This window comes from Indicator indicator, chromosome 30 (assembly GCF_027791375.1).
Source record: "Indicator indicator isolate 239-I01 chromosome 30, UM_Iind_1.1, whole genome shotgun sequence".
Taxonomy (NCBI): domain Eukaryota; kingdom Metazoa; phylum Chordata; class Aves; order Piciformes; family Indicatoridae; genus Indicator; species Indicator indicator.
The window spans coordinates 2951163-2971854 of record NC_072039.1 but is presented as its reverse complement, the minus strand read 5'-3'; the positions used below and the strand labels follow the sequence as shown (position 1 = coordinate 2971854).

The following is a 20692-nucleotide window of genomic DNA, read 5'->3' as shown; positions in this document are numbered from 1 at the left end:
GCAGGGTGTAAAATCAGCAATTGCAAGGTGTGGCAGAACCCCACAGCTGTGTTAGAATTAAATGGATTTTCATATCCAAGCCTGGGAATTTTTCCTCTCCAGCAGCACCAATGAGAGCCCGCTGCCACAGAAACCAAGGACAGATATTTTGGTGCCCACAGTAGAAGCTGGCTGGTTTTGCTGGCAACCAAGCTGAAGATGGTCTGAGGTTTAATTCTGATGTTTAATTTTCTGATATTAATTCTGCCATCTCCCACCTGAGCAACCTAACTGGGAAGGGAGCCCTGGACAGGCACAGGGGTGGATTCTCCAGGTAAGTGAAGCCTGGCTCCCTCCTGCCTGGGCCTGGCTGTGCACAATGAAGGGCTCTGATTTGGTAAAAGGCAATATTTGTTTCCAAGAGAAATCAAATTTTTTTTTTTCCACAGCCAGCAGGATAAAAGTAGTACCTGCCTCTGTTTCAACTTTGAGGTTAAAAGCACAGTCTGAACCTTTCTGCTCCTAAAACTTTGGTGCAAATCATTCCAGCAAAATGACTTAGTTCACTACGTGGAAAAGGGGAGTGGGAGTTTGCTTTGGGAAAAGTAAAATAAAAGCACAGCCACAATCATACTATCATCTTAACAATTAAAATAAACTAAAACGAAGATTACCCCAGAAAACCAGCACTAAATGTAGCAAATGACTCCACAACTCTGTCTTGCATCCACAGTCTTGTCGCCACACACCAACACATGTAAAGTTTACAGTGAAAAAAAAACTTATTTTGAAATATATAATCACTATTTTTTTAAATGCCACCGACTGCAACAGGAACATTTCACACGGGTCAGAAGCAAGACATGTTCATGGGGAATTTTCACTAACCTGCCTGCTTTGGTTATTATCATCTCGGTGCCAGCTTCATGAAATTTCTTCCATAGCTCCTTCTCATGGAGATAGACTTTGATATTTTCTATTGTCTGTGGGGAAAAAAAAAAAAAGATCATGAGAAGAGCAAGAAATGCCTGACAAAAACCTCGGAGAGCAGCTGGGAAGGGCAGATAGGGGTCGGCGGCTGCACACTCAGGACCAGCCACGCAGCCGAGGCGCCGGGCAAAGCCACACCAACCTCGATAGAAAGGAAGATGGAGTCCCCAGAATTCCACCACTCTTTGCCAAAAATAAGAGAAACAAACTGAGGCCAGTTTTAATTGCAGACTTTCACATCCAGGCCGGACGCTGTGGTCAAGGGGATTTTTCTTTCTGAATTTTTTTTCTCCTCCCCCCTTCTTTTATTCTTATTTTTTCCCCTTTTCCTTAGGGTTCTCCATGCTCTGCTGGACACTGTTGTCTCTCTACAGCTCCCAAAAAACGGGGCCAAGAACATCCGTGGGAATACCTGGGTCCACTGAGAAATGTGCACCCCCGGGGCCACGGTTTTTGTGCAGATCTGTTCCTTTCCGCGGGATGTTGGGCAAAGAAGACGAGATGTGCTAAGAAGCAGACCTGGAGTGTTGTTTAGCTGGGAAAGAAAAACCCAGAAAACTAACCCAAGGAAACCCATCGCCGGGTTGGATCATGCTGCGAGGGGAGCAGCCACGGCTCTGGTACCTAATGGGCCCTGGTGGCGTTACCGACCTGCCACCCCCGATAGCGGGCACGGGGCAGCCTGCTTTGCACGAGGGAAAAATAAACCCAGAAACTAAAAGTAAAGGAAAATGCGATTTCCTCGGGTCGTGGCCGCGGGAGATGGACGGTTGAAGGAGGCCTGTCTCCGGCCCTTTCAGCCGTGCTCCGGTCTGGCTGGTGGGGAGAACGTCGGGCAGGACGCGAGACCGGATGGTGCGTACCTGCTCGGGATCGGGGAGCTGCGGGCTGCTGAGCGGCGTGTTGCTCCCCCCGGCTACGCCGAGGACGGGGGAACCCGCGGAGGAGTCCGCATGGCCGGGCGCGGGGGCTGTTGGAAACCCTTCCTCGGTTTCAGACAGGCTTTTCTCCTGGAGCATTTCCTTGGGGGGAGAGAGGAGCACCGTTAGCTCGCAGCCCAGTTTTTGACACCCGCCAAGCCCCGGGCACGGCCAACTTCGCGGGTCAGGCCCTCCCGGCCCGTGGTCCTTCCTCAGGCAGCGGCAGTCGGAGAGACTGGGACGTGACACCCACGGCCCCAGGGGAAGGCGGCTGTGCCCGGGAGAACTGGGCTGGGCCCTCCTGGTCCCCGGGGGAGCCGCCCACGCGTGGGTGCGCTCCCATCTGAGTCCCGAGCAGCTCATCTCAGATGTGGCCGCAGCTCTCCAACCCCGATCCTTTCTCCTTTCCCTTCAACCCGCTTTTGCCACCGTGCGGGGCCGGTACCCGTCGGGGTGGGCAGCCCGTTCCAGACAGTCGCTCTGCCTCGTCTCTTCAGAGCTCCGGGGGTTCCGCGATGGCTCTCGGGGCCGCGGCGAAGCGCAGCGGCGGAGCCGGGTGGTGTAAACAGGCCGAGTGCTGGGCTCCGAGATAAAAGGACCCCTCTTAAACTTGGACGGAGACTGGGAAAAGCCAATAAAGATAAGGCCTGACAGCTCCGCCGGGGCTGCCGCGCATCAACCCCGACTTTTACGGCGCGGAGGGACGCGGCCGCCCGCCCCGCTCGACGGACGGACTGACAGGCGGACAGGCAGCGGCCCCGAGGAGGTTGCAAAGTCCTGTTCCCGGGGACAGAAGGCGCCGCTCCCCACGGGGAAACGCTGCCGGCACCCGGCTCCTTGCAGCCCCGACGGAGAATTCCCCTCCCCGGGTCCTCGTTACCCTGACCTGTGCCCTCCCTGCCCTGGGGAGAGCGGGGTGATACTCTCGGCTGCAGACACAAGAGAGATCCAAGAAGAGCTCTGGCCATGGAAATGGACAGGCAGCCCGGCTCTGTGCGAGCGGGCACACACGGATGCCCGTTCCCAGCTGCACCGCACGTCCCGCGGCCTCCCCCGGCAAGGAGCACCCGGTGCTCCGAGTGCATTGCCGGTCTCCCTGTCCTGCTCGAACGAATGGGGCAGGGCAGCCCCAGCCCGGCCCAGGCGTGGATGTTCCCAGCGGCCAACATGCAGCGCAGGGACGGGTAATCCGGGGCCGCACAGGTGGGAGGCGGCAGCGACGACCCCGAGGGCCAGGCTCCCGCCTGGGGGAGGAGATCCCGGTGCTCCCGGGGACGGAGCAGGGGCTCAGGCCGGGGGGACGGCAGGTAAAGGCTGGTGGCGGCCGCCCTGTCACAAGCCGGGGGCTTGGGAGGATGTAGGGACCCCTGCACCCGTGGACCCCCTGCTCCCTTCCCTTCCTCCCTTCCTTCCCTCCGCATCCCGGGAACTCACACGGCCGGCCGGGGGGCAGAAGGAGTAGCGGGGGAATCCGGGCTTCGCCTGGGGGCATGAAGGGCACCCGCAGAGCAGCGCAGTGGCTGCGCGGGGCGCTCAGGCCGGGCGCGACTCCGCGGCCCCCGATGGCAGCGGCGTGCGGGGCATCTCCCGCTGCGCGGATTCACTTTCCCTTGATCTTGGCGGAAAATGTTCCATAAAGATCCAGTTTGGGGCCTTTCGACTCCCTCCCTCTTTGTCTCCCCCCCTCCCTTTTCCCTTCCCCTCCTGTTGCTGACGTTGCCGCTGTCAATCACGTCCCCACAGACCGGCTCTGGCCCGCTCCCCCTGGCCCGGCCCGCTCGGCCCGGCCCCGGCTCCGCGCCCGCCCGACGGCCCGCACCAGGGGGCACCGGTCGGGGGCACCGGCAGCCCGGCCCTCGCTCACTGGGCCCCGCTGCGGCCTTCCCCGGCCTGCCCGCCCTGCCTCAGCGCTGCAGCGGGCCTGGCGGTGAGCGGAGCCGCTGGCTGCTTCGCGGGGAGCTCGGTGTGGTGGGACACCCACAGCCCACTCCCAGCCCCGATGGTCCCGGCGCTCCCCACTGCCTGCCCGGGAGCCGGGCTGGGCCCGGGCTGAAGCGGGGGCAGGAGGGTCACGCGAGCACAGGCCGCGCTGGAAGGGAGCTTGGCTTGGCGGGCCGGGCGGTGCTGAAGAGCAGAGGGACCCCATCACAGGAACCGGGGGTATCGCGGGAGGGGGTCACAGGAGATGGGCAATGGCCGGGCCCTAGCGGGGTTCACGCTTCGAGAGGGGTCAGCAGCCTCCAGCTGCTTCCCCGGCCCTGCTGTACCGGCAACCCCTGTCCCGCCGGCCAGGGGCCGGTCTCCGGGTGCAGATCTTCCCGAGAGCCCAGGTAGGGTGGACATTGGTCCCCATCCTCCCCAAGTCGCGACAGACAGACCTGAGCCTTGCTGCAGTGCGGGCAGGATCGGGGTGACCGCCAACAAAGCGGCAGCGACGCCGAGCTGCCTGGGTCAGCCCGAGTCAGGGCCGCTCCCGAGAGGCGCCGGGAGAGGGGCTCCCGGCCTCACACACCCCTGGACAGGAGCCTCGGCACCCTGCGGCCACCGGCATTCCCTGCCTGTGGCTCCCATCGCCAAGCCAAATTCCTAGGTCAGGGGGAGAGCCCCCTCCGGAGAGTTCTGAGTTCTGCTGTGGCGATTACCAAGACACACACACGACCACCATTCCCCACAGCTCTGCGGCCCCTCGCATCACCCCGCCGCCGAAACTCGCCCAGGATGTCGCGCTACCCGCTGTACTATGCCTATCGCGACAGACCCACTGCTGCACACCACTCTGTATGGGATCTGCTCTGTATCGCTCCTCGCACCCCTTCGCACCCTCTCCTCCGGTCTGCTCCCCGTTCCGCACCCTCGGGGAGGATGGCGGGAGTGAAGGCCCTTACCCGAGCCGGCCGGTCCCGGGCGGGCACCGAGGTGCCGCTCGCCTCCCGCAGCCCCGGGCTCACAGGGACACTGCCATCAGCCGGCAGGGGCTCACGGGGCAGGATTTTTATCGGGGGTTATCTTGAAAGTGAATTTAAACCCAAACTCACTCCCACCGTCACGTGGTGCCGAAATTGGGAACAGGAGCAGAATAAAAAGTAAACTGGGGTCAACCTCTTAATGAACCTTTCCCCCACTCCTACCAAAAGGAAAAAAAAAAGAAAGGAGGAAAAGAAAAAACAGACTAAAAAAACAACAAATAATGGCCCAGGCGGGTCGAGCGGGATGCCAGCGAGGGAGCAATTCCCCTATGAACCGGTGGGCCAGTGCCGGGGCAGGTGAGACTGGGCTGGCAACGGGCTCCGACGTGCGGCTGCGGGTCCGGCGCCCGTCCTGCTCCCAAGCAGATGGAACCGGGGCTGAGGAGGGCCTGGGGGCTAGAAGCCATCGCAGTGGGGCCGTGATGGGAGCAGGCAGGTCCTCCTCAATCAGGAATTACCGGAGCGCGGGTTCCCGCCGCTGCTCTGCTGCGCTCAGCGCCGCTCACTGCCGCGGTGGTTTCCGCGGGTTGTAGCTACCTTGAGCCACGGGCCAGACCCGTTCCTCAGCCCCACTGCCACGGGAGAGCCGGGCGCCGCAGCCACTCCCTGCTCGGACCACTCGGTCCCACCACCAGTTCCCACCTGCAGGCCAGGCTTTCCCCGCCAGCTGCAGGGCCTGTGGCAGCTGCTGAGGGCGAAACTCTACAGGAAGGTGAATTTTCGATATTTACCCTGCAACCGATGCCAGTCGTTCGGCTTTGTTTGGCTGAGTTTCCCTCCAGCCCTTCTTCCCGCAGCCGCGGACACCGAGAAGCAGCCTGCGATTCCCTGCCTTAAACGCTTCTTTTTTTTTTTTTTTTTTTGCTCACCTTGAACAACAACAACAAAAAACAGGTGTGAAGGGTCGATCCTCCGGTGAGGAGGATTTCGTTAATTTAATTAAAGCCGAAGTCTCCCTCTCCTCTCGCTAGACCCCGGCCTTCCTTTTCCGTGCGGACCAGGGATGTTGGAGCGCCGAGTTCGGGCCCGTTCCGTAGGGCCGCTGCTCCAGGTTCTCCGCCCTCGGTTCTGCCGTGCCCTAAACCAGGGCATCACCTGCTCGTAGCGAGTTTCGGCCCACGGGACCCTCCGAGACGGCAGGCTCAATGCCAGTAGGGCTCGTCCCGGGGCTGCGACTGAAGCATCCCCGGCGGACGGGGCCCCCGGTTGCGGCAACACCGTGCACTTCTCGGAGGCTCCTGCAATTCACGGCAAGGCTCGAAACCAACACGACTGTCATCACCCGGCAGATAAACGGCCGGATCCCCGACGGCAGGGTGGCTCCTATTCACGGCTCATCATCACTGAGTCAAAGGATCAGGCGGGGGCGGATGAGCCCCGCTTTCAGGGCCTCGCAGCTCCAAACCACTCATCACTGTCACCGAGCTCACTCATGCCTTGGCCCTAAACACCGGCGATTAATAAAAGTTTACTGTCGCTTTTCTCCAAGAATTACACTCAAGTTTGCGGGCCGGGAAAACATCGAGCAGGCTCGGATTTACCTGCGGGGATGCTCCGCCGTTTTTCCAGCCGCGGCGGGAGCACCGCTTCCTTTGCCTGCTCTTCTTCCCCCCTCAAGAAAAGCTGCTTCTCTTTCCTCAAAGAAAACCTGCCAACCACCAAGAAAAACGGGATAAGTGAGCCGTGAGCCCGTACCCGACGGTACCGGGCGGTCCCGAGGGCGGCCGCAGCTCGGTGCCGCTAGTGCGAGGTGGAGGGCGGCAGGGGGAACCCCACGGGGTCCGGCCCCGGCTCCCATGAAGTATGGACCGAACCTGGGCCGCGTGGGTTGCCACAGATTGATTGGCTTGAGCGGAAACTCACCGGTTTACACCGCCGAGGAGGGGCTGAATGGATGAGGACTGAGAAAAAGTTGCCGAATTTGGCCAGTAAGGAGACTGGAGGAGCGGGAACAGTGAATGATGCGTATGCTCGGGAGGAATTACACAGCACCGGAGTCGGGCTTCTAAACAGGGACAGTGCCAAATCTCTAATAACTGTGTAATATGCTTATTTATACCATACAAGGACTTACAAACCTCATTGTGCATAGCAGCTGGGTCATATTTCTTTTACCCTTCCATTCCTCAGACTCTTTTGCCAAGAGACTGGTACCAAACACTTCTCTAGGCTGAAAGGAAAACACAAAAATTAAATTGCAAAGAAAAGGTGACAGGAAGCGTGGGTAAGATATGGGTTGACGGGCGGCCCTTTCATCTTAAGCATCTGCCTAAAATAGATGCACTAAGGGGGTACTGAAAATTTCCCAGGTTTTAAATGCAAGTGAGTTTCTGCTTCGAAATTCAGCCGAATTATCCCTCTGGATTTGCCTGACCTGAGCGCATTTGTGAGGCTCTAAGATTTTGGTTTAGATCATAAAGTAAATATTTTAACGAATGCTCTAAAACGTTGCAAACGAATGTGATGCTCAGACTTCCACAGAGCTCCACTGGAAGTGGGTAAATCAAGCGAACAACCATATTCGCTCTGGGTTTAAGTAATCGGGGGGGACACTTGATAATTTTTGTCTCATTGTATGAAGTGTACTTACCCCTTGTAATTTCAAGCAAAGAAATGCAGGCAACATTCACCGTGTAACCAGGAATAATTAAGCCGTGAACGAATATTGCCGTTTCTAGACAATTTTTCAAAGCTTAAATATTTTACAAATAAAACCAAACAATTTTGGAATTGTTTTACTCAGTAAAATTAAATCGATTTTTTGTCTACAGGCACTTTTTTTTTTTTTTAATATGCTGCCTTAATATTGTTTAAAATAGCATCTCAAAAAAACCCACAAACAAACAAACAAAACCCCAACCCAACCAAAAAAACCAAACATGCAAGTCCATTGCATGTTTTGTACAAAAGAGGCTTTACTGTGAGCTCAGCAACACTCTGAGTAAGAACAAATAGTCCAGAGCTCACTGCCCTGGTGAGCGTCAGACTGAGCTAGTCCCCAGTGGTCTTTCCTAGCCAAAAATCTGATTTAATTTCAACATATACCTTCTGAAATTGCTTCATCTGCTTTGCAATTATATTTTGTTTGTTTGTAAAAGACCAGGACCCTGAAGGTACAATGTGCTGGAGCACAGGAGCAGGCAAATGGGGACACGTCAAAATGAGAATTATTACTTTAAAAAATAACAAATAAAAGCAGAACAATGCCCAGTACTCAGCATGTGGTGGTTTTCGGTCTGCAAGCTCTACGGCAGCCACAGCTCCGCTTCCTGCACCAAATCAAAATCGTGCTGCAGGATGGGGCTGAGCATGACCTGCCAACACCCATCCATACACAGCAGCCATTGTCATTTACAGAAGGTCAGTGGGGCAGTGGTGGCACAAGCCCCGAGTAGATATGTCATGGTCACTAGCACAGCTGGGTAACCTTGGCTGAGCCTGGGAGAGAAGGCACTCAGGCAGCAGCATGAGTCAGGATATGGATGGAGAGGGGAGAGCAGCTCAGTGTTCTGCAGGGACCTTGGTGAAAGAGGAGAAAGACACCTGGAACCTTCTGGGTAAGCTGCTCTGGAGCACACAGGCTGTGAGCAAACAATGAGACATAAATCCACCAAGTGACAAGACTGCAAGTCACTTCTCAGCAGGCGGGTAGAAAAGAGGAGAGGTTGGTCTCAGAAGCTTTCTATCAGAGCGAAAAACTGCCCTAAGGAATTGCAAAATCAGCCCAGTGCAGAGCAATGCATTGTGGCTCTTCTTGACATCACTCCCCATTGGTATGCTGGGGATGAAGGACTCAGGGTGAGTCTTGCTCAAAACAATTATTTAATTTGTGCCAGGGATGAGGGGGTAATTGATATATATAATCATTGTTCTTCAGGATGAAGAGGAAAGTGTCTCAGCACTGGGGCTGGGTGTAGATCCCGTCCAAGCCCCTGACTTGACAGGATGCTGCTCTGCTGTGTAAACATGGACTGATCAGCTCAAACAGCCATGGTTAAAAATTATACTTCAGTGTGGGCCTTCACCTCTGGGACAGACCCCACTGACCAACAGCCCAAGCAAGAAGCAGTGTCAGTAGTGCCTGGTGAGCGCTGCAGTGCTTTGGGACACAGCCTGCAGCCCACGCTCCTGCTGTTTGCCTTAGTGTCCCAGTTGCTATTTAGGCAAAAGCATCATCTCAGCCATCAGCAAAGCCACCACCCAGGCCTGTGCACGCAAGGCCTCGCTCCCTGCCAGAGCCCACAGCTCTTCTTGGCCAGTCCCTTTCCACCATGGTGCTTCCCAGAGGGAAACATTCACCTTCTCCCTGGGCTGGGATCAGAACTTGCAGCACAGCAGCAGGGTCAAAGCAGGGCTCAGCACTGCAGCCACAGAGGGGGAACATTCAGACCTCTCAGACTCCTGGGAAGCACTAAACCAGGAGCAAATGGGGACCCTGGGGATTTAAACACTTGCCAGATGTCTGAGATAGCTGTGTGTCATGCTCCTGGAGGTCAGTTCTGTCCCAGGTTCTTGCTAAATCACCCAGGGCAGATTTAAGGGGCATGAGGCTTTTGGGGCACAAGAAGGCAGTTGTGATTTAAAAGGGGAGCAGCCAGCAGCACAAGCGGCTGAACCTCCCAACAAAAGGGCTCACGGGCCAGAGAGGAGAGGCATAAACACGCATCTGGATGTGGAGCTGCTAGTGAGGAGGCAGCCAGAAGAGATGGTGGAAGAAGAGGTGAGAGGCAGATGAGAGGAAAGGAGCTGCTTGGGGTTCTGCCGAGCAGGAGGCTGTGTCAGGAAGGAGCTGCCTTAGGGAGAGGTTTTGCTTCACAGGGCAGGGTGATAGCCTCGGGTTTCTGCCCTGCAGATGAGTGGTGAGCCCCTACAAGGCCAGTCCCAGCCCTGGGAGTCTGTAGGGCTGCTGGGAAGCTGGTAGTGGGAGAGAGGAAAGGGGTAAAAAAGGTCCTTCCTACAAAGCAAGTCAACAAAGCCCATGAAAATTCACTGCCACACCCCTCTGATCAGGACACACTGAGATGGGATTTCCCCTCAAGCATCTCCCATAAAGAGGCAAATCCTTGGGCTGAGGGTCACCCTGTTCACCAGGAAACCACCTTGCATCTCCAGCCAGCCTCTGGGACGTGGCAGCTCAGTCACATCCCTCCCATGCCTCTGTCCCACTCCTGGGATGCCGAAATGAAACACGTTCCTTGGGCTGCAGCATGACAGGGCCAGGTCTGGGACAAATGCTGTTCTCCATTTGGGGCATTTTCCTCCTCAGTGAGCAAATTTGCTCTGAAAGCAGAGCTCAGCCTTTGGGGTGGCTTTGAACCCTTAGTAAGTGAGGAAGAGCTGGAAAAAAAGGCGTTGCCCTTCTATTCCTGGTTCTCAACAGAAGCAAATGAGAAAGGAAATGAAGGTGCTCCCAGAAGCTGGGAATTTCCTCCTTATAAGAAGTGACTTGCTGTGGGACCCCAGATTTGCCACATGTAGAAGGAGGAAAACTGGAGATGGGAGAGATGAAGTGCTGGAATGGAGTGTGCTCCCTCTCCTGCATCTGTTCCTGGCTCCAGCGAGGAGAGAAAGGATGGCTGAGATTCATTAAGTAGAGACAGGAAAACCTTGCTTAAGGAGCTGTCTGGGAAAGGGGCCATTCCAGGCCTGCTCTATGCAAGTGCCAAGGATTTGGGGCCAGAATAGACAATTGCTAAATATTCTTCTGTGCTCTGCTGTGCAGGGAGCTGCTCTCAAGCATACCAGTTACAGAAAGTTGTGGGGAGCTTAATGGTGATTTTATGCCTGGGACAGGAGACCAAGCTAGCTCCATCAGGAGTACAGAAGGAAGAAAATCCCTCAGATCAGTAGCTTCTCCTCTCACCCAGCAGCTCAGGGCACTGACCTGGTAGTGCTGTGAGGCTGGGGTGGCTCCAGCTGGATGGAGGGCATCCACAGCCATGTGGAATTGTATGGACAGTGAGAAGGATGGAAAAGAGACTCTTGGTCTTCTTTGTCACTCTGCACCTGCCATGAGCCTATTGTATGAAATTTAGGGAGAAGTAGGAGCAGCAGGAATAGCAGGAGATGCTGCTCTTGCCCATGCACCCCTGTTGCTCAGGGCATTGGGATAGAGAAGGTTTGCACCACAGCGATTCAGCACAACTGCTGCTAGAGAGGAAGACCAGGAGCTTCTGTCCCTGCTGTTCCCTACACTTAGCTGGAAGGTAGCTTTGGGAGGGAGTGAAAGGTGCTTTGCCATAGACCCCAAACACCACTCCACCACCACAAACACACATCCAGACTGGTGACAGGAACACCTCTCTGATGCAGAGACATCTGGAGCTGTGGGTTCCATCTCTCTTCTGTTTTTCCATGTTCCTCACCACTCCAGATTGAACTTTTAGTCCTAGAAAAATGTAGAAAACATGGATAAGAAATGTTGGTCAGTGCTCTATGTACAAGCACCCTTCCCTATGCACCACACACAGCACTTCCAGCAAAGACACTGTGGTTGTGCCCCTGTGCTGGTGCTACCAACACAGCAGAAAAAGACCCTGGAGCTCAAGATAAATGCCCTGCAGCAGATGAAATCAACTGGGAGCACCTGATACTCATTCCCACAAGGTTATGGTAAAGGCTGGGAAACGAAGGAAGTGCCTCGCTGGCATGCTGGCAGCAAATCAAAGCAAATGACATTAATTAAAGCATATGTTAGGAATAGGAAATTAAGCTAAAGCAACATTTCATCTACAGAGTCTTCTCTGGGCACTTTAGAAAGGGTATAAGTTTACTGTAGGGAAAGAGAAATGAGGAGGCTGCTGCAGAAGAGAGATGTGAGGGAAGTTAAAAGAATTAGAAGAGTTTTAAAAGCTTCAGACTATACATTCAAGGTCATGTTCACCCCTTGTATTTATTTTGAATTGTGAGTGAACCAGAGGACTGAGAGCTCTAGTTGGCACTGAAAGGAGCCTTGGGCTAGCACAGGCCCCAGTGTCCTTAGATCCAAAATCATGACCTTCCACATTGCTCCCTGAATGGTTATGCCAGGAGCAAATTGACCTTGGCACCTGTTTGCCCTGTTTTGCAAAAATACACATTCTGCCCCAGTTTGGCTTCTCTCTAGCTTGCTCAGCCCCCAGAACTTACCAAAGCTCAGCCCATCACCCTGGGGACAGGGTCACTGCTGTTCCCTGCACAGAGGGGAAACTGAGGCACAGTGTGACTAACAGTGTGGGGCTGGGTCTGGGATCACCAGCCAGAGCTGCACCCCAGCCCCTCAGAGAAGCATAAGCAGCCCCCCAGGCCTTCCCACACCCAGTCTGTCTCAGCCATGGGCCTTTCTTCCTGCTCCTGCCCTTGGGGCTGGCAGTGATGCTGCAGGCTTGACCTGCTGGGTGCATTTCTGAGGCTGTACTGGGTCACCAGCCACCTGTGTCATCCCAGGTCACCCACATTTTTTTAATCAGCCATTTCAGGGCTGGCTGCCATGCCCTATTGGGGCCATCCCACGGCCATTTCAGTGCTGCATGTGGCCTCCAAGCCAGCTCACCACAAGCACCAGTGTGTGTAGTCACCCTAATGACATCATGCAGCCAAATGTCCCTATGGCAGGGGGGTGACATCCCCACTGCCCAGGCTGTGCTGGGATCTGTGAGGTGCAGCAGGACAGGATCATGGCAGGCTTTCCACAGGGTGCCCTATGCCAAGGTGTGCTCCTCACCCTTCCCACTGCACCCACTCTGCAGCCGAGGTGGCTGTGGTGTGCACAGGGATGCGAGGGGCAGAGTCAAAGCTTGAAAAACGAGCTCTGAATGAGGGAAACCGGGCAGCAGCCTGACTCCAGGCGTGCTCCTCCTGCACGCTCCTCTGCTCCCAACCCGGCTGCTATTTTTCCCCCGGAGCCATAAATTGCACGCCGGGGCCGGAGGCCCTCCTGCAGCCGCTCGCTGCCTCCCCACCGCTCGTGTCCTTGGGATGAGTTACGAGGAGCGAGCACCGCAGCCAGGGCTTTGCTCCAGAGCCCCAACGCGAGCGAGGAGCACGGCTCCCTCCCATGCATGCACCAGAGCCCTTTCCCTTCCCACCCGGGACCGTGCTGCCGCCCCGGCAGAGTTCACCCCATGGGACCCCTCTGTTTCTCGGCCTTCCAAAGAGGGCTGGCTGCAGCCGGGTGTTTACCCAGGGCGAGCGGGCAGATGGCTTGCTGACAGCTTCAGGAACACCTTGTAGCAGTTGTGGCGATTCCCAAGATCCATTGCTTCCCATTTCAATTCACACATCATGATTTCTAAACCTCAGCTTGTACCTTCCCAGCAGAGCTCCCCACCTCTGCCTCGGCTGCACACACTCACCACCGGCTTGGGAGTGATGGAGAAGAGGGAACCACAGCAGCAGCAGCCATCCCATCTCTGACACTGCCTCCTTCAGTGGCCCAGGGTGAGTCCCTTAACCTGCCAAAAAAGAAGCACAAGCAGTACAGGAGCAGCACAGGGGTTGGAAAACACTTTGAGCACATAAGACGCTGCCAACTGCTTCTTAAGGATGAAGAATTCTCTTCCCATCACCTTCTCCAGCTGAATAAAATTTGCAGCTGCATGGAATGGGAAAAGGAGGGGAATGGTGTCTGAGGCTGGCATGTGTGTGTCTCTCCTGCTCTTGATGCAGAGTATCTCCACTTGGGATGAGCCCCTGCCATCAACTGCTGGGGACCAGCACTGAGTCATCCCCACCAGGCTGTGGGAGCCTTGTCAGCCCCTGATGATGATGAACTCTCAGAGGGAAAAATGGAGGTGAGACTAAGCTTGGCCATGGAGGCTCTTAAACCCTGCACAGGTTTGAACAGGGGGAGGCTCACACCCAGCCTCTCCACCTGGGGTGGCTGCTGGACCCCACCATTCCTCAGGGAGTCGCTCACAGAGTCTGCCAGGACCACAGAGCTGCCTGTGGTTGAGAGGACCTCTGTGATCCCACCAAATCCCTCCAGCAGGCATGAAACAGAGCATATCATGCTTGTACACATTCCCCTGCCTTCCCTGTGCTCCTGTGGTAGAGTCCTGGCCTCAGGGTGATAAAAGGAGTATGTTTTTCCAATTAAAAGAGCCAAATGTGTTTTCCTGCCAGTATTAAGCTCAGCCTAACATGCGATGTCTACATTTTAACCTTGAAGAAGCCTCTGGAGACACTGCAAAATAAATCAATACTGGTCCACGTGCTGGAAAACAGAATCAATAAATAACTTCAGAGTGGCTTTTCTGTTTACTGTATGAAGTCCCCATTCTTGGCCATGCTTTTCAAAACAGCATCTCAAAATAAAATAGAAAAGGGAACCACCCCTTGAACCTTTAATTAGCAGCACAGCATGAGGCTGGCCAGCCAGGCAGGGCTGGTTTCAGGTTGCAGGTGCAGGGCCAATTCTCCCCTGACCTCTGGACTGGAGTTTGGGTTGAGATTGCCTGTGCAATGGTTTAAAACCATTACATAAGAAAAAAAGAATTAGCCTGCATGGTTTCTTATGGCATGGAAGGTGCTGAAGCAAAACCAGAACTGGGGTGCTTAGATGTGTATCCTCAACCTGACCCCCAAGCCCTGATCCACAGCTGCACTCAGGGCCCCTCAGATCCTTGAGCCCATCCCAGAGCTGAGGGTGATCAGCCCCACAATTTCACCTGGTGTCCCCAAATGTGCCAAATGACAAGGGATAATCAAAGCCCTCAACCTGCCACCTCTGCTCTTCCCAAGCCACTTGGTTTGGGGCCAGCTGGGGACTCACCAGTTCTTCCTCCTTTATGACAATAATAAATGTGTCTTTAGCTTCAGCATAAAGTAAGATTTACAGGAGCTATTAAAAGGAAACTTTAAAGCTTTTTTTTTTTCTTCCCTGCATCCTGTTGCAGAGAAGTCTCATGTGGGAGGCAGGTGAGCCTGCAGGACCCTGGCAGGGAGCTGCTGCCCTGGATCAGGCTTGCATGTGCGGACCATGCAGGGATGCCCAGCCAGCAGTGGGCAGTGGGGACCCACCTGTGCTTGCCGAGCTTTGCAAACCCCTCCTCACACGCAATCAGGGATAAACCACTGACAGCCAGCACTGCCATCCACAGCCCATGCTGGTGACTCCAGAGCTGAGGTGAACATGTGGTGGGGTTGGGATGCACAAGGGCATTGCCCCTGGGGATGAGCCCACAGCATCCCCTGCACACGAGCAGATGACAGCACAGAGTATTGCTGTGCTGCCTCCAACAGCCTGGGAGGGACAGAGGGACACACACAACAGGAAAGGTGGCAGAAGGCAACTCTTCAGCTCTCCAGCCTCCCACTCCAGCGTGGCAGGAATGTGACACCTCCAGGGAAAACCCATCTACTGTTCAGGGGATAAATTGAAGCCATTTTCTTCATATCCCACTATTCCTACTCCCCTCCCTTGAGGCTCCTTGTTGTCAGCATGCATTACACAGCCAGGACAGCTCTATTAGTCATAGGCTTAATGACTGGAAAAACACACGCAGTCCTTATTAGCAGGGCTGAGCTGCACAAGCAGGGGCTGCTTCAGGAGGGCAGATTGGATATTAGGAAAAATTTCTGTACTGCAAGAGTGGTCAGGCATTGGAACAGGCTGCCCAGGGAGGTGGTGGAATCACCATCCCTGGAGCTGTTCAAGAAACATGTGGGCATGGCACTTTGGGACATGGTTTAATGGCCATGATGGTCTTGGGTGAAAGATTGGACTTGGTGATCTTAGAGGTCTCTTCCAACAAAAATGATTCTATGACAAACCCCCATGGAACAGGGTAACCTGCTGGAAAAGGATCCACAGGAAGCAGTACCCCATGGGTTCCCCTGGGAACCAACCCCAGAAGAAAGCAGGAAGGTATTTTTACACATGGAGATTCAAGAGCAAAATCTCTGCTGTCCCATCCCTGCTCAGAGCTGCTCCTCCAGGAGCAGGATACATTTTTCCTCAGGGGAAGAATTGGCTGACATCGCTCTGGGCGGGGCTCTGCTTCTAAAGCATTGACCACATCCCAGTAACTCCAGCTCTCCTTCCCTGAGGACTCACAGCAGGGAGGAGCTGGAGCAGGAGTTAATCATGTCAGAAAAACCAGTGCAACCATCACAGCATCACAGTTCAGAGTGGTTTGGCATCCACCCCTGTGGCCTGTGTTTCAGAGCAGCTCAATTTTCACCAAGGCATTGAAAGTCATTGAGCTCTTGGAAAGCAGCAGATGTGACACCAAGCATTTCCATAACCATCCTCAGAAAGCCACCCAGGAGAAGGTGCTGAGCACCTAAAATCCCTGTCCTACACCCACATGCTCAGCTTTTGTCCCCAAGCCAAGATCAAGAGGATACCAAATGCCTCCAGCCACAGCTCTATGGCTCCCTGGAGGAGCACAGATCAGGATGGGACATGGCCATCACAGGTGTGAAGGCTGAGTTTCTTCAGGCACTCACTGCTGGCAGGGTTTATATCCCTACAAGAGACCATGGCATGTAGAGATTGCATGCACAGGGGTATGCGTGTGCCCCACATGCAGCTGTGGCTCTGCAGAAGGAGGTAACTAAACCTTTCAGCAGGTCTCCAGAAGGTCTGTGGCCAGCAGGAAATAGGATGATGGCAATGTCAGCTCTTTTTTAGCTAGTCACCAGAAGAGAATCACAGGGGGAAAGGATGCACAAACCTGCAGCTCATATGTAATTCACCCTGAACGCATCCTGAGCTGCACTACACAGCTCACACATGCACATCCTTGCCCTGCTTCAGGGCCACTGGTGCAGCCCGAGGTGACATCACTGCCACCACCCTGCTCCTGTCCCAGACAGTGAGGTGGGAATGAACAACCTCAGAGTGCCTCTAGCCCAGCCCCAGGCATGGAGTATGTCACACTCATCACACACCTGTGAAAGCACACCATGGATATAAACTGGACAACTTTAACAACTCTGGCACCTTCTGTTCTTCCTTACATCTCTGGAGTGTTTCCCCACCCCTTAAATACTTTACATTATTTATTACATTTCATTTAACCCCAGCCACGTCCTCCAAATAAAATTTATTTTGCAGCTGTCATTCAGGTTTACTCCAGCCTTAACCTTGTAATCCTATTGATTCCCTCATTATTCTCAGAGCATGGGATTGATTTCATGCTTTCTGTGTTATGGAGAAGCCTTTGCTCATTAATCTCACACATTTGCAAACAGCTGATCCTGATCATTCATTATTTTCTCATTCCCGACACAGTCAGGCTCGGATGTTCTCAGTTTGTCTGCTTTGCCTCCTTATTTTGGGGCACGGATGGAGGCAGTGCAGGATCCTTCTCTTAAAGGGTATCCATCCTGCATCCTTGCAGGCTGCAGGTCCAAGCCCCAAGGAAGGGTGATGGACTCACACATAGAGGCAGGGTACCAGAAAAGCCCCCAGGCTCATAGGACCATAGAACTTGAGGCTGGAAGAGACCAACTCTCCAACTGCTCACCTAGAGCTCACAATCCCACCACTACTGCTAAGCCACCACCACCACTAAACCACATCCCTAAGAACCACATCCAGGGATGGTGACTTCACCACCTCCCTGGGCAGCCTGCTCCAGTGCCTGAGAACCCTTTCTGTGAAGAAATATTCCCTAATATCCAGCATGAACCTCCCCTGGCACAACTTGTGGCTGTTTCCTCTTGTCCTGTCATTTGTCACATGTGAGAACAAACTGACCCCACCTCGCTCCAGCCTCCTTTGAGTGGTTGTAGAGGGCAATGAGGTCTTGTCTCAGTCTCCTCTTCTGAAGAATAAACCACCTCAGTTTCCTCAGCTGCTCCTCATAAGATTGGTGTTCAAGGCCCTTCACCAGCTCAGTTGCTCCTCTTTGGACACACTCCAGCACCTTCAGGAGATGCTCCAGGACTGCATCCCACTTTGAAAGGTCACTGCAACCAACTGGGCTGGGTAAAACCAGAAAACAACTGGGTTGGGAATAGCTTTAGGGGTCTCCAGACCAATCCTCTAGAACACCAAGAAGCACTTGAGGGTCAGACCATGATGCTCAGGATCCTGTAATTGCCTTGTGCATGGAGCAAGCAATACCTGTTGCTGGAGATGCTGCTCTGGCTGTGCAGCTCAGAGGTACCACTGATGGACACAGGAGTGCATGACTGATGGACACACGCCTGCAACCAACAGCAGTGTGTTATTTATCCACTGTGATTAATCATCCTGAGCATTTCATATAGCCCCATCGGAGTGCAGAGCGCTGTGCAGTGTATGGAGGAAGACATGACCCCTGTCAGAGAGGCTTAGAATAAAAAATAGGCAGACACTATAGTTCAGACACGTAATAAATCCCCCTGAAGGGCCAATCTCAAATATTTCAGCTGTTTCCCCCCCTCCCCTCACAATATATAATTGTCTTTGTTGGATCAATACAGAGGGGCTTTGTGGAAGGAGCATGTTTTAGGGGAAGATTAATGTAGTGAATTCTATATGCAGTTAGGAAGAATTCTAATATTTAACTTCCAGAAGGAGAAGGAAGGTTTGTGTGATCAAATCCTCCTTCCAGGATGGGAACACAGTACCCAGTAGTGTGGGCTGGCAGGAGTATGTTCCAGGATGGTGGCAAGAGCCTTCCTGAAGGGATGGATGGCTCTGGCCAGGATGGGTGGATTCAATTTGTGATGGAGCTGAAAGTAGCCCAGGCCATGCTAGGGCTGGGGTGGCATGGGGCAGGGCTGGATAGCATGGAAAGGGCAGCAGCATCAGATGAATGTTGGCATGGCACAACCCAGCATGCCTATGCCACATCCTTCAGCCCCACCTGGGGCTTTCAGCAGCTTTTGTCCCATCACACCTACCCATGAGCTCATCATAGAATTGTTTTGGTTGGAAAAGACCTCTAAGATCATCAAGTCCAACTGTTGACCTAACACCACCATGGCCACTAAACCATGTTCTGAAGTGCCATGTCTACAGGTTTTTTGAACACCTCTGAGGATGGTGACTCTGCCACCTCCTTGGGCAGCCTGTTCCAATGCCCAGCCACTCTTCCAGTAAAGAATGTTTTCCTAATATCCAACCTAAACCTCTTCTGACACAACTTGAGGCCATTTCCTCTCAGTCTATCACTTGTTACTGGGGAGAAGAGACCAGGCAGTGCTGGCATGTGCTGGACAGCTGTTTGGCACAAGGTTGGCAAGCTGCAGAGCAGCAGCACATCTCATCCTCTAAGTGCAGCAGGAGCTGGGATTATATTGGTTACTAACTACATATTATTCACCCACAGTAAAGCTCCTGTGATCATTTCTTTCTCTGGGTACATACAGCCCCACCTCATCCATTGCTCAGAGCATCATACACCAATTAATAGCCCTAACCTCATTAATTTGTAATGACAGAGGGGACTGAGCCTTCCCTCTCTGGTGAGCAATGTGGAGCTCGCCAAGGTGTGCCAGCAGCCTTGGCTAGGTGTGCATCAGGCAAGGCTATCATATGGAATAAATTTAACTGACTCAAGTTTTGATTAAGTGCAATAAATATGATTGATTTGGTTACACGGCCTCCCCATGACAGTCTGTTTAATTTATTTTTTCATTCTGAGAAGGGATGTTGCATTGATCCCAAACATTAGCTTTGACTACCACCGTAAATTCCCATTTTAGGGCGGCCCACAGCAGCCTTATTAATATTTTGACACTTACCCAGCAGTTGCTGGGGTTAACCCTTCAACAACGTGCCCAAACTGTGCTGTGCCAGGGGGCAGGAGGGATGCCCTGACCCAGCACTGGAGGAGAAAGTCACATCTTTTATTGCCACCACTGCAAAGCCACCAGAACCTCCAGCAGCTCCTAAACCTTCTCCCACCAGCATCTAAACCTTCTCCCAGCACCTCCTAAACCTTCTCCCAGGACTGACAGGCTGGAGAGGTGGGCACAAGCCAACCTCGTGAGGTTCAACAGGACCAAGGGCAGGGTCCTGCATCTGGGTTGAGGCAAACCCAAGCACAAATCCAGGCTGGGCAGGGACTGGCTGGAGAGCAGCCCTGAGGAGAGGAACTTGGGGGTGCTGGTGGATGAGAAGCTCACCAGTAGCTGTCAATGTGCATTTGCAGCCCAGAAAGCCAACCAGATCCTGGGCTGCATCAAGAAAAGTGTGGCCAGCAGGTCAAGGGAGGTGATTCTCCCCCTCTGCTCAGCTCTGCTGAGACCCCACCTGGAGTACTGCATCCAGTTCTGGAGCCCCTATTACAAGAGGGCTATGGACATGCTGGAAGGTGTCCAGAGAAGGGCCACCAGAAGGAGCAGAGGGCTGGAGCACCTCTCCTATGAGAACAGACTGAAAGAGTTGGGGCTGTTCAGTCTGGAGAAGAGAAGGCTCTGAGGTGACCTTCTTGTGGCTTTCTAGTATCTGAAGGGGGCTCCAAGAAAGCTGGGGAGGGACTTTTTAGGATATCAGGGAGTGATAGGACTGGGGGAATGGAATAAAGCTGGAAGTGGGGAGATTCAGACTGGATGTGAGGGAGAAGTTCTTCCCCACGAGAGTGGTGAGAGCCTGGAATGGGTTGTCCAGGGAGGTGGTTGTGGCCCCATCCCTGGAGGTGTTTAAGGCCAGGCTGGATGAGGCTCTGGGCAGCCTCATCTGGTGTGAGGTGTCCCTGCCCATGGCAGGGGGGTTGGAACTGGATGATCCTTGTGGTCCCTTCCAACCCTGACTGATTCTATGACTCTCTTAGGGGCAGTGTGAGTGGTGTTAATGCTGAGTCAGCTTCTGGTCCAGGCTGGGCTCCTTCCACAAGCCCTTTGGTGGATGGGAACATGCCTCAGGCACTGCCTTAGCGTGTCCAGAGCAGGCTGTTTGCCATCTGAAAGCCCTCAAGT

The 20692-nt window shown here is 54.0% G+C and overlaps 1 protein-coding gene across 1 annotated transcript in view; it reads right to left on the bottom strand.

Annotated features, from left to right (window-relative positions):
* The window catches only part of TBX4 (T-box transcription factor 4), a 35026-nt gene extending 33035 nt beyond the window's left edge, over positions 1-1991 (bottom strand). The window contains exons 1-2 of the mRNA XM_054394307.1: positions 1833-1991; positions 868-962 (exon numbers count right to left, since the gene is read on the bottom strand). Of these exons, the coding sequence (XP_054250282.1) occupies positions 868-962; positions 1833-1988 (251 nt within the window). The 5' untranslated portion in view covers positions 1989-1991. The remainder of the gene's footprint in view (positions 1-867; positions 963-1832) is intronic.
* Positions 1992-20692: the final 18701 nt, after the last annotated feature.